This window comes from Aquarana catesbeiana, linkage group LG04, assembly GCF_042186555.1.
Source record: "Aquarana catesbeiana isolate 2022-GZ linkage group LG04, ASM4218655v1, whole genome shotgun sequence".
Classification (NCBI taxonomy): Eukaryota; Metazoa; Chordata; class Amphibia; order Anura; family Ranidae; genus Aquarana; species Aquarana catesbeiana.
The window spans coordinates 542,891,944-542,906,636 of record NC_133327.1 but is presented as its reverse complement, the minus strand read 5'-3'; the positions used below and the strand labels follow the sequence as shown (position 1 = coordinate 542,906,636).

General features: G+C 41.0%; 1 protein-coding gene across 2 annotated transcripts in view; it reads left to right on the top strand.

Moving 5' to 3' along the window:
• SYNJ2 (synaptojanin 2) overlaps positions 1-14,693 on the top strand; it is a 193,114-nt gene that overhangs the window by 94,863 nt on the left and 83,558 nt on the right. For both annotated transcript variants that reach the window (XM_073627896.1, XM_073627897.1), the window contains exons 5-6: positions 470-556; positions 11,143-11,204. In XM_073627896.1, the coding sequence (XP_073483997.1) occupies positions 470-556; positions 11,143-11,204 (149 nt within the window). The remainder of the gene's footprint in view (positions 1-469; positions 557-11,142; positions 11,205-14,693) is intronic.

Below are 14,693 nucleotides of genomic sequence, written 5' to 3'. Positions count from 1 at the left end.
TCTGTGATGTTGATCAAGGCGAAGGCAGCGATCCTCTGGACTGGGCGGCTTAAGTAGGCAGGACTGAGGAGCAGGATATCATCAACAGCTGAGTAACTGTGGAGAGAGATGGGAGCTGGCAATTAGCCGACAGCTGAGCGGCCAGCTCAGAGAAGGAAGGGCTGAGCCCAGCCCTGACACTTGCAGAAGTACCCGGGGAGTTCCACGATAACTTATCTGCCCCATATCCCCCCATGCAGCATCATCTGACCTCTCTCCTTTCTTAAGAAGTCGACATGTTTGTGTATATACATATTTCGTTCTTATGTGTCCTTGCTGCCCTTCTGTAGTCTGACTGATACAAAGCTGGGTATAATTTTTTGGCTTTTTATCCTGCTGTACAATAAATGATCATACTTTACCTAGTTATGTCATCAGGCATGTAACAGTTCAGTACAGCCATTGATAATTCTTTGTTTTCTCTTTATAGACAATATATGTAGATGATAATGATGTATCATCCTTCGTTCAGATCAGGGGATCTGTCCCATTATTCTGGGAACAACCAGGACTACAGGTAAAATATGTTGATATAATGTCTTAAAAATCACTTAAAGGTTTCATACTTTCTTGACAAGAAGTTTTTCAAGATATGTGATATATTATGTAAGGGAGACATTTACCGTAATCATATTATCTGCCAAGTAAATCTTATACTTTTGTGGCAGAGTAGAAAGCCTAAATAATAGTAAAGGTTGGTCAAAAAAAAAAAAAAAAACATTTATATTATAAATATATAAATATAATAATATATAATATAATTTATAAACATTATATAGAATCTAGAGAATAAAAGGGCGATTGTTGCAATATTTTATTGCACACGGTATTTGTGCAGCTGTGTTTTAAACGAAACTTTTTGGGAAAAAAGAAATTTTCATGAATTCAAAAAAAAATGAAAAAGTAAAGATAGCCCAATTTTTTTGTATAATGTGAAAGATGATGTTACGCCGAGTAAATAGATACCAAACATGTCACGCTTTATAATTGCACGCACTTGTGGAATGACGACAAACTACGGTACCTAAAAATCTCCATAGGCAACGCTTAAAATTTTTTTTACGGTTACCAGGTTAGAGTTACAGAGGAGGTCTAGTGCTAGAATTATTGTTCTCGCTCTGACGATCGCGGTGATACCTCACATGTGTGATTTGAACACCGTTGACATATGCGGGCGCGACTTCCGTATGCGATTTCTTTGCTGCGCGAGCTCGCGGGGATGGGGGCGCTTTAAAAATGTATTTATTTTTTTTCTTATTTATTTTTTTTTTTACATTATTAAATTGTGTTTAAAAAAAAAAAATTGATCACTTCTATTACTGTCACAAGGGATGTTTACATTCCTTGTGACAGCAATAAGTGTTGACAGGTACTCTTTATGGAGGGATCGGGGGTCTAAAAGACCCCATATCCCTCTTTTACACTTCAAAGTATTCAGATCGCCGTTTTCGGCGATTCTGAATACTGTATATTTTTTTTAAACTGGCGCCATTGGCAGCCGAGTAAACAGGAAGTAACGTTGTGACGTCGCTTTCGTGTTTACATTCAGGAGACTGGAACGAAGCCTAGGCGCCGGAAATAGCGGATCGGGTCTCCAGGTGGGACAGGGGGCCCGCTCAGAGCGGCGGGAGGGGGGATGTCCTCTCCCGCTCCTCCGTTCAGATCAGGGGTTCTGTCCCATTATTCTGGGAATCAGGACTACAGGTAAAATATGTTGATATAATGTCTTAAAAATCACTTTAAAGGTTTCATACTTTCTTGACAAGAAGTTTTTCAAGATATGTGATATATAATGTAAGGGAGACATTTACCGTAATCATATTATCTGCCAAGTAAATCTTATACTTTTGTGGCAGAGTAGAAAGCCTAATTAATAGCCAAGTAAAGGTTGGTAAAAAAAAAACATTTATATTATAAATATAATAATATATAATATATATAAACATTTATATATATATATATTTTTAGCAGAGAATCTAGAGAATAAAATGGCGATTGTTGCAATATTTTATGTATTTGTGCAACGGCGTTTCCGGCTTTGTTCCAGTCTGTCACTAGGCGCTGGAAGTAGCGGATTGGGTCTCCCAGTGGGACGGGAGGCCCGCTCAGAGCGGCAGGAGGCGGCGGGAGGGGGGGATGTCCTCTCCCGCTCCTACAGGATAACAGCTGAGCGGCTTTTAGCTGCATCGGTTGTTATACCTGGAAAGCCGATCGCCCGCTCTAAAAAACGGTACCGGGAAGATGCCTGCAGCTGCAGGCATCATCCCGGTATAACCCCCGAAGGCCGAGGCCGCACATCTGCGTGCGCTCGGCGGGAAGGGGATAATGGCCAACTGCATAATTCGGTACAATCATTTTTATTGAGTAAAACAATGCCAAAATACAGGCCTGAAGAAAAGAAGGCAAAATGGTCCACACAGGGGAACATAACATCACATTTCACGTAAATACAAACAAATCACTTTTTCAAAGTCTAAAAGCAAATAGTAGAAGCATCCGGTGTAAGAGCCGGAAGTGGGAATGAATAATTGGAATCGGAGGTCCAAGACATGGTGAGACTAACAAAAAACAAAACAAAACAAGAAAAAACAAGAAAAAAGTAGAACAAGAACAAAAAAAATGGGGGGGGGGGGGGTGAAGGGGTGGAATAGGAAGGGATAGGATGGTAGAGGGTGGCGTGGGAAGAGAAAAAGTGAGAGACCAGTAGGAAAAAAAATGGAGCGAAAAGGAGATGTAGAACTAGGCCTGGGAAAGAGAGAGAGAAACAGTCAAGACCAGAAAAGGAGGAGGTGTAGACTTAGGGCCAATTGCATAATTCATAATGTCACCAATTTGCTATAACAGGCGGGGGCTGGGGCAAGCTCTCTGAATGATGAGGAAAGTATAAGCCCAATAATGGCTGAGAACATTGTATTTTTTTTTTTTTTAATGCACTTAAATGTTATAGATTTTTGGATGTATATTGTTTTATCTATTACATGTTTACATGTTGTTGGGGACTTTAATCACTTGAGCTCCGGAAGATTTTACCCCCTTCATCATTGGCCATTTTTTACAATATTGCACTGCGCTATTTTAACTGGTAATTGCACGGTCATGCAACGCTGTACCCAAATTAAATTGATATTATTTTTTTTCACACAAATAGAGCTTTCTTTTGGCGGTATTTTAAGTGATTGTAAAGTCAGAAGTTTTTTTTTATCTTAATGTATTCTAAGCATTAAGATAAAAAGCCTTCTGTGTGCAGCAGCCCCTCTTAGCCTCCCTAATACTTACCTGAGCCCCCTCTAGTTCCAGCGATGTTGTAGGAATGTCTCAGCTGCCCGGCACTCCCTTCCTCATTGGCTGTTACAGCAGCGCGTCGCCATTGGCTCCCGCTGCTGTCAATCAAAGTCAGTCAGCCAATGAGAATCGAAAGGGGACGGGCCACGGCTCCATGTCTGAATGGACACAGGGAGATGTGGGAGGACTCAACAGGAGAGAGGGGCCAGGAGCACTGAAGAGGAAGGGATCCTCCAAGAAGAGGAGGATCCGGGCTGCTCTGTGCAAAACCACTTCACAGAGCAGGTAAGTATAACATGTTTGTTATTTTTAATTTAAAAAAACAAGACTTTACAATCACTTTATTCACCACTGGTTTTTTTATATTTTGTGATATAAACGAAAAAAGACAACAACAATTTAAAAAAAAAAAAAAAACAATATTTTTTACTTACTGCTATAAAACACATACAATAAAAAAAAATAAAATTATCAAATGTCTTCATAAATTTTGGGCAAAATGTATTCTGCTACATGTCTGGTAAAAATAAAAATCCAAATACTGTATGTGTATATTGATTGGTTTGTGTGAAAGTTCTAGTGTCTACAAACTATGGTTGTATACTGGATTTCTTTTTTTTTTTTATACTGCCAATGGCGGTGACCAGTACCTTACAATGGGACTGAGGCGGCCAATCTGACACTAACTGACGCTGGGGCAAACTGACTAACTGCCAACGACATCACCAGTGGCATTAATACAGTGATCAATGATACTATACACGGTCACTGTACTAATGACACTGTCTGGTAAAGGGGTTAAAGGAGAAGTCCAGCCTAAGCTCGTTTGGCTGGGCTTCTCCTATGGATCACAGGAGTGCAATTCGTTTTGAACTCCTGTGACCAGTTTTCAGCAGAGAGCGGACTGAAGTCCACTCTCTGCTGACGTCACAGAAATCAGTACAGGCACCCGTCATCGTGACAATGGAAGTCAGGATCCACCAGGTGCCTGGACCAATACCCCACTCAGCCTCTCAGCGAGCTGCTGAGAACCCGAGACATGGCCGCTCCCCACCCCTCCACAGCTCAGCGCTTCAGTGCACATGGAGGAGCAGAGCGGAGAGATTCTGATTAACAGGCATCAGCTCTCTGCCTGAGGAGCTGTGAGAACCGAGCCATTGGCGATGTTCAATCGCTCGGTTTTTAGTGCAGAGGCGCGGGGGACAGATGCAGCATCCAACTAGGTAAGTATGATCCTGGGAAAAAACAGATTCCCATACTTCTCTTTTAACATCCAGTGCGATCAAGAGTTAAATGTGTGCCTAACAATGTGTAATATGTGTAAAGTGTGCTGCTTTTACGCATAGATCTCTAAGTTTCTCATCCCTGGTTTGCAGGGATGAGTATTGAGATTGTTCCATGCATACAGCGCTCTGGGTTGTGATTGTACACAACTGATCAGCAGGTCCCGGCCAGTGAATCATTGGCCAGGACTTGGCGACAGGCTCCCACTGTGTACAATCACAACGGGTGCCGGCTGAGGTGGGCATGTACGTACATGCCTGATACCCGGATGTAGGCTGTGTTGTACGGGTACATCGCTTGTACTGCCCATTGTGTGCAGTCTTTAAGTGGTTAAAAGTCAGTTTTCTTCTCCCCTTTGGCATAATATCTATGCTAATAAATATAAGCCCCAATTCTTGCCTTGAAGGAATGAAGTACTGTGCAGCGACTGCACTTCCAAGTGCACTTTCAGTGCAATTTTAAGTGCACTTTGCACTTGTAGTTTGCGCTTGTAGTGCAAAGTGGATTTGCCTTTAGTAAATATCCCCCAGTGCATGTTCCATTTGAAGCCACCTTATTAACCACTTCCTGACCGGCGCACGCCGATGTACATCGGCAGAATGGCACGGCTGGGCAAATGGGCGTACCTGTAAGTCCCATTGAATTCCCCGCCGTGCCATTGCATGCACGCTGGCTGGGAGCTCCGTGAGTCGGGTCGCGGGTGTCGCAGACTCGATCGCTGCGGGGATACCCGCGATCCCCTCATGGAGAGGAAGAACGGGGAGATGCTGATGCAAACAAGCATCTCCCCGTTCTGCCTAGTGACAGTGTCACTGATCTCTGCTCCCTGTCATCGGGAGCAGAGATCAGTGACGTGTCACAGCTTGCCCATCCCCCCTACAGTTAGAAAACACTCCCCTAGTACTGACTTAACCCCTCCCCGCCCCCTAGTGGTTAACCCCTTCACTGCTAGTGCCATTTACACAGGAATCAGTGCATTTTTATAGCACTGATTGCTGTATAAATGACAGTGGTCCCAAATATGTGTAAAAAATGTCCGATGTGTCCGCCATAATGTCGCAGTCACAATAAAAATTGCCGCTATTACTAGTAAAAAAAAAAAAAAATATTAATAAGAATGCCGTAAAACTATCCCCTATTTTGTAAACGCTATAACTTTTGCACAAACCAATCAATAAACGATTATTGCTAATTTTTTTTTTACCAAAAATATGTAGAAGAATACGTATCGGCCTAAACTGAGGGAAAAAAATGTTTTTTTGATTATTTTTTGGGGATATTTATTATAGCAAAAAGTAAAAAATAATACGGTTTTTTTCCAAATTGGCACTATTTTTTTTGTTTATAGCACAAAAAATAAAAACTGCAGTGGTGATCAAATACAACCAAAAGAAAGCTCTATTTGTGGGAAAAAAAGGACGTCAATTTTGTTTGGGGGCCACGTCGCACAACCGCGCAATTGTCAGTTAAAGCGACGCAGTGCCGAATCGCAAAAAGTGCTCTGGTCAGGAAGGGGGTAAATTCTTCCGGGGCTGAAGTGGTTAAATCTCTCTGGTTTAATTTTCTCTGAACAGTAAAACCCTGGAGTGCGAGCATGATTTGTTCCAGAAACATGCTTGTAATCCAAAGCACTTGTATATCAAAGCAAATTTCCCCATAAGAAATAATGGGAACTCAGATGATTTGTTCCACAACCATTTATTCATAGGTCCTTCAGTTTATAGTCCATAGACAAAGATTATAGCAATGTGACCAGGTTGTGTAATCATAAAATGTCCATCCACAAATGGAAGCCTCCACAAGGGGATTAGAAGCAAAATCCAGCAGGAGCTCCAGAGTATAAAAGAGAAGAGAGTGTAAGTGTAACAATATGGTTACATTTAATGAAGGTACAACATTTAGCAAGGTCACATGGTTGATGATTAAAAGAGGCACATCTAAGTATGCAGGCATCCAGGGTAAAGCTGCCCACATAGACCATCCCCCGCACCGCCGGCTCTCACCGCTGACAGTCTGCAATTGTGACCGGGAAGAATACACTGCAGTAGAGCAAATGAACCGCTCATAGAGTGCAGCGTGGAAGGGACAACGTCAATGTCGGTGCGGTGGATGGTCTACGTGGACAGCTTTACCCCGGATACACTTAGATGTGCCTGTTTTAATCATCAACCATGTGAGTTGCTAAATGTTGTACCTTCATTAAATGTAACCATATTGCTACACTTAGAGGCGCTTTTCTTCTCTTTTATACTCAGTTGTAACATGACGATACTTGTATATCAAGCCCAAATTTATTTAAAAATGTTGCTTGTCTTGCAAAACACTCTCAAACCAAGTTACTCTAAAACCAAGGTTTTGCATGTTATTAAAGCTTCAGGAATCCCAGTTATAATTAAGCTGAATTGGTAACATACTTAATATATTATTTTTATTTACACTTTCAGCGTTGAATTTCCCATTTCTATACCTGTTATAGTTGCATCTACCATTGTATAGTACAGGGTTTGTAGCATTCCCCTGAACCAATTATGCCGCATACACACGAGCGGTCTTTTCGACCGGACTGGTCCGACGGTCTATCCGACTGACTTTTGGCGGACTTCCGACGGACTTTCCCAAAGAGCGGACTTGCCTACACACCAAAGTCCGACGGATTGGTACGTGATGACGTACACCGGACTAAAATAAGGAAGTTGACAGCCAGTAGCAAATAGCTGCCCTAGCGTCAGTTTTCGTCCGTCGGACTAGCATACAAACGAGTGGACTTTTGGACCAGACTCGAGTCCGTCCATCGACCGAAAAAGTCCACTGCAGGTCCAATGAAGCCCACACACAGTCGGATTGGCCGCCAGACTCGGTCCCTCAGAAAAGTCCGGTCAAAAAGTCCGCTCGTGTGTACACGGCATTAGGGTTTATGTAGATGTGGTTTTTACTCACTAAAAATATGTCTTTTTTTCAAGCTAGTTATGGAACGAGGCCAGGAAAATTTGAGTAGATAGTAAAATTTTAATATCAGACTGTTATATTGACCAATACTAAAAGTCAGATGGTTCTGCAAAGCCATAGATTGTCCATGGAGGTCATTCCTTAGTACTGCAGTGTATGAAACATCTAAGCAATCTGGTGATATGTTTGTAGTTGTGTAAAAAATCTTAAATTTTCCTGGAGATTATTTCCAGAAGGCTGATGTGGATACACTGTTGGCAGCTATGTAGTATATATAAATGAGAATGCAGTTCTTGAGTTTGGACTGCTTGCTTCTGAATATCGCCTTTATAATATCTGCTGCCAACTGCAAAACTCAAACCTTCTGTTCCACTGTTTAACCTTTTTCATCTGCGCTTAAATAAGATCCGCCATTTGAAACAAATCCACTTTGTTGTTCTGAGCAATAAACCTCTTGTTGGGTGAGTTTGTCCCTATTTTTTTACATGCTACTCTTTACATCTCAAACATCTTTCTAGATGAGCTAATTCATTTTTCTGTAAGGCACTTGGGACACTTGATGGTTTTATTCTTCTGCAAATGGTTATGTTGTGCTAAAGTGAATGGGTAACTTCATGCTGCGAGGAAAGCTTGTGCTCCATATTAGTTGGAGAAAATTGCGCTTGCATAAACCATTTTTTTTCCCAATTGCAACATATTAAATATGTATTTAACTGCCTGAAGAATGAAGTGGAACATAAGTACAACATATCGTTTATTCAGGCATGGATTTGTGTATTACAACATGTAAGAAGCTTACCTGAAAAGCCCGGACAAATCCTTCTATAATTATTTCTGTAACGACATTCAGATTCTGAAAGACACAAGGGCTGTTGAGCACAAAAAAGACACTGTTTTTTTTTTTTTTTTTAGTAATTGCATAACTGTGAAGTCCCTTTTTATTTTCACTAAATGATATTTGACAGAATGCAGTGTGACAGTGTAAATCATAAGATCTTCAGAAGTAAATAAACCACTTTGGGACCAGAACAATTTTTCATTTTTAAGCTCTAACGAGCAGGGCCCATTGATTCCTCCTCTATTGAATTGTATTGGAACTGTCAGCCTTCATGTTGTAAAGCGATGCGCAAACTGTTGGCCCTATATAAATCCTGTATAATAATAATAATAAATTTGCACAGCCGTTAAAAATCAGAATTTCTGCTCAGAAAATTCTTTAAAACCCCCAAACTCTTACATATATTTTCTGAAAGCCGAGACCTTGTAGAATAACAAAATGGCAATTGCCATTTTTTTATGTTGCACAATATTTGCATAAATGTTTATAAAATTTATATTTTTAGGAAAAGTTACACCTAATAAATTTTAGTGCAGATAAACACAATGTAATACCCATTTTTTTTTGGTAAGATATAAAAGATAGGGTTACATTGCTTAAATAGATACCAAGCATGTCAAGCTTTAAAATTGCACTTGCCCATGAAATGGTGAAAAACTATGGCACCCAATATTTTTCATCAAATTAGAAGCATATATAGCTTATACAGTATAGTTAGTGTTACGGTGAATGATAGCCCTGGAATTATTACTTTCACTCCAAAATTCAGAGCAATATGTAACATGTAAGCTCTAACAAGCAGGGCCCTCTGATTCCTCCTGTATTGAATTGTATTGTTACTGCACTGTCTGCCTCATGTTGTAAAGTGCTGCGCAAAACTGTTGGCGCTAAAGAATTCCTGTAAAATAAATAATAATAATGTGTTTGCAATCTCCATTTTTGGACTTTTCATACCCGACATGTACTTTGTATGTGTGTGTGTGTACGGGGAGAGGGGAACTTAACATGTTTTTCATTATTATGTTGTACTTTAAAGCGGTTGTAAACTGCTGAGTGCCTTTTTTTTTTTTTTTTTACCTGCAAGGTAAAGGCATAATGTGCTAGTATGCATCGCATACTAGCACATTATGTGAAACCTTACCTGAAAACGAAGCATTCCAGCAATACGATGTCATGGCTGGAGCCTGCTTTCATCTTCACCTGTCTTAATTCTGGGTCTGCTGCGGACTCTGGCTGTGTAACTGGCCGGAGCTGCGATGATGTCACTCCTGCGCATGCGCAGTAGAGCTGCTGTTTACAGTACAGGATTCTGAAGGAATGGCCCATTTGGCCGTTCCTTCAGAGCGCATGCGCCAATGACATCATCACCCTCAGTTTTTTTTTGTTTTTTTTTTAAAACAAACATGTCATACTTCACGCCTATGTGCAGTTGGTTTTGCACAGGGTTCCCCCCGATCCCCCTCTTCTGGGGTCCCTCAGCGGCGCTCCTGGATCCTCTTCTTCTCGAGTACCCCGTCGGAGAAGTGCTCTCCTTCAGGACACCCGTGCGGGCGCCCTACCGTGTACTGCTGCTGCATCTATTGACACAGACAGCAGGACTCTGCCCCACCCGGCGCCCGCGTCATTGGATTTGATCGACAGCAGCAGGAGCCAATGGCTGCGCTGCTATCAATCTATCCAATCAGGAAACGAGACACCGGCTAAAGCTGGTGTGCTCGTCCCCGGGGCGAGAGAGAACGGGTTCAGGTAAGTAAAACAGGGGGTCTGGGGGCTGCTGCATGACAGAAGGTTTTTCACCTTAATGCATTAAAAAACACGAGGGTTTACAACCCCTTTAACTTTTTGAACTTCACTAACAAGCCCCCTATGTGATAGCATAATGGAGGTGAAAACCCTCTTTATGGAGACATCAGATCCCTAACTGTGCTTCTCCAGCATCTTCTTTGACCTCAACAGCAGGAAGAAAGACAGCCTGATGCCAGAAATGACAAAATCTTCATTGGGCCAGCCATAGATGGTGCGAATTTCCTCCAACCTATAACAGCTGCTAGCAATAATCGCATGTGCAATCCAGCAGGTTGGTTGTACCCAAGTTGATCGATCAACTTGCGTATATTCAGGCTGCCCTTACATGATTCTAATCTTGTCCGGATCCAGCTGAACCAGCCAAGATTCGAACCATCTATGGTCGACTTTGCTCCACAGCTACCCGGGTCACTTATACCTGAAACCCGATTGCTGGCTGAAAAGAATTATACCAAGATCAAGGCTGCTGCAGATGTGATCTTGTTGTAACCACTTAAAGATCATGATGTACCAGTATGTCATATAGTCCTTAAGTGGTTAAAGCCTTTGCTGCTGCTCAGGGAAATGTTAGGAAGTAGGAATTGAGTGGAATTCTTGTATAGGTTTCAATAGGCAAAAGGCAAAATTTGTAATGCATGTTCCTAATCAGGGTTTTCCAGCAAGTGTTAACATTTTAAAATTTTGTAAATCATTTGCTTTTGCAGTGTCGATTTAGCTTAAAGGGTTCATTGCAGTGAAAGAACTGCCCCTGGAAGTCTCTTTGTGGTGACATGCTATAAAGACAGGCAGAATCCTTTAGACATTATAATGACACTATAAACTGGACCCTCAAACTCTAACGTTAACATATAAAAAAAAAAAAAGGATAAAAAATACTTTATCATATATTGTCTATTGTACTGCTTACCTTCAGACAAGGCTCGATTTCACAAACTCTATTGTTACAGGTCGGCTCCCATCATCTTAAACTCACTAGAGGACTGGAGGCCAATGCACCAGCGTTTGACAGGTATGACAGGTCATTTAAAAACACTTACAATTATAAATGTTCTTTACAAAAACCTTGAAAGTCATATAGTATATGAATTTATTGATCCTTAAACTTCACACACGTAAGGATTGCTTTGTTATAATGCAATATGCAGGTACTTTGTGAGATACTCATTTCTTTTGGAGTCTAATATTAAAGTAGAAATATAGGCAAAATGTTTTACTCTATTTGGATAGAGCAAGGGATGTAACTAATTACGGAGATTTCCCTTCACTTCCTGTCCCATAGTGAAACAGGAAGTGAAGGTAAATCTCTGCAAATTAAGGAAATTCCTTGGGCCCCAAGTCACCATGCCCCCATTGGAAGATATATTACTTTTCTGAGGACAACCCAAAATTTGGGATCTTCTTTTAATTTCACTTTCGATAATGATAAACAGGAAAAATAGAGAAGGTGAAACAGGACAAGCGTTCTAATTCCTCTGTACCCTATCCAAAGCAAAAAATTGTAGTTATGCTTTAAGCAGTTCCTTGCTATTATACACATGCTTTATTAGGTATAGGACTTTTAAATCTTTACAGACACTTTGAATTCACTACCACTACCCATTATCATTGAGTGGTGGTCCAGAAGCTAAAGGTCTTATGGCAGTGTAGTGCAGAACTCACTGGCTTATATTTAAATGAAAGGTCTGTGCATTTAGAGACACACTGGATATGTTCTGTACCTTCTTTGTCTAAAAACAAAAATTAACCTCATTGAATCCTATTGTTGGAACTTCTAATTGGCAGTGGCAAGTAATAAGAGTAGGCACTTTGTATTTTTACATTGTGTGCTTAAAGGATAAGTTCACTTTTTGGAAAAAAAATAATAAACACGCATTTTTTTTTGCAGGTAAAACAATGTGCATTTATTCATTTTATTTTTTTGGATCCTGTAAAGCAGGTCTCCAGCAGATCTGCCAGTGTATCTGTTTGCCTGTACAATCCGTAAGCAGATACAATCTGAGAGGAAGCATAAATGAACTAGGTAGGTAGTTCATTGAAAACTATAAACCGACAGCGGCAAAGGCCGGACCTTGTCGTTTTCCATGCCCAGAGCCCTGTCCAATCAGTGACACAGCTGGGCAGGTGGAGTTTTTTTTAAATCCTGACAGCTAGCGGGGAGGGAGAAGAACCCCGCAAGCTGTCACAGCGAGGATCGGTTAGATGCAGGGGCCGGTCCATTTGTAACATGTTACACCCTGAATATGGGTGTAACATGTAACTTGTTATGAAAGGTGAACTTATCCTTTAAAAGTGATTCTTTATGTGAAAATCAAATGGTTATAAACCCACTGAAGTGACTAGCCTCAGGTGATACACAGAGATGAAGCTAGTCCTCCTACATAAGTTGTATGTGTTTATCTGCAGCCATCTCTCCTCTACAGCCTTTCAAAGTACAGAATTTACACTGCTTTTTCTGAGCTTCAGAAGGCAGGGGGGAAGCTGATGTCACACACTGCACAACAGAGCAGGGAGCTGAATGTAATGTGAGACCTAAATGCAGGGAATGGACAAAACCCCTCTATACGGTCTTGTAGGGAAACATGCACACCTGATGTGTCCTGAGTTGGTGGGCGGGGCAGCGCTGTCTTTCGGGATTGCTTGGTGTTAACATAGATTGTCGGAAGTGACAAATAGCAGAGGAATGAGAGCGCATACAGAAAAAACACTGGGTGCTTTGGATTGAGGCATGTACACACTATAAAAGGATATGGTTTATTAATTGTTTTCATTTCAGAGGTTTATAACCTTTTTTAACATTGGTACATTCTTGCTTTTCCATATTTTTGTACTTGTAATAAATGTACAGATTAGCCACTAGGGGCAGGGTAGTTTATCTGATACAATGACCATTACAAACTGCTATGAATACTTTAATAATATATCAGCCACACTAGGGGAAGCACAGCAAAGTAGAAAGCAGAGTCCTCATATGTAATGAGCAGAAATGGCTGCCCCTATGTATGTATATCATTGTTATGTGTACAATGTGAAAAAAAAAAAACGTTTTCGGAACATGTATACACATTGATAAAATCATTCATATTAAGCGTATTGTAAAATTATGTTTACCTAAGGTATAGTTTTACAGTACAGCTGCATAATTATTAAAGATATTTTCTATTTGTGTGAACATTGTACGTATATTACTAGTGCGCTTATAACTAAGATTGTATTCCTATTCTACTAAAATGGCCAAGAGCAAAGGTGCATTGTATTTAAGTCCCCAGCACAGCCAAGATGTGTATATTTTTCTACTAGGCATAGAATGGTGATTTTGTTCAGCAGGCCGGTTAACACAGCTTTATTAATCTCCTTGCAATAGAGATGGCAGCATTCCCAGAAAGATAACCTTTGATGAAATCCTGTGTACAGTTTTCCTTTGAGATCCGGTTGCTAGGTTGGGCACTTCAGTTGGGGAGTTAACGAAATACCTTATGTATTCAGTTCTATTTAATTTATTTGTATGATTGAAATAAAGGAAGCAAAGTAATCAGGTTAAAGTAACTGAAAATGTAATTGTCCAGATTTCCTTTCTAATTAGAAAAGAATGATTACATCATGGGGTCAATGACATATTCTTTAAAGTTCCATGCCAGCTTTAGTATAGTAAAAAGAAAATAATGTTCCCTAAACTGGACGTAAACCCTCACATATACCCAGTGAAGTGAACAGCCTCAGATGATACACAGAGATGAAACCAATCCTCCTACATAAGTTTTAATTGTTTATCTGCAGTCTTCTCTTCCTTAGGCTCCATTCACACTTGTGCGACTTGTCATGCAACTGTGGACATCAAAGTTGCATGACAAGTCGTTCCCCATGTTTTCCAATGATAACCATTCATATATGCATGACCTAAAGTTGCAACGACTTCAGAGTAGTTCATACACTACTTTGGTTCAACTTTCATACAACTTGAGGGCCATAGACTTCAATGTTAACCTTCAGAAGTTGCATGAAAGTCGAACCTGAATGTTATACAATCCAACAGTTGTGCAACATTTGTCCATTATCACGGTTCAAAGCCAAGGTCATATCCAAGTTGCACCCATCCAAAGTTGTGTCAGAGTAATGCCGCGTACACACGATCGGACTTTCTGGCATACTTGGTCCAACAGACTTTCCGAAAGACTTTGTCCGCCAGGTGCGCCGGACTTTAAAACGGACGGACTTGCCCACACACGACCGGACTTTCCGGCGGGCTAGGTCCGCCCGTCTTTCCGACGGACTTTCGCCGGAGTTACGGCGGCTTTTCAGAATGAACGGACTTGCCCACACATGGACAAGTCCGTTCATTTTGAACGTGACTCAGGTACGACAAGACTAGAAAAGGAAGTCAATCTTGCCGCTTCTATCGGCGAGATTGACACCTTGCGAGCCCTGTCGCGGGTCATACCAGGCCCTTAGGTCTGGTATGGGTTATAAAGGGAACCCCCTATGCCGAAAAAACGGCATGGGG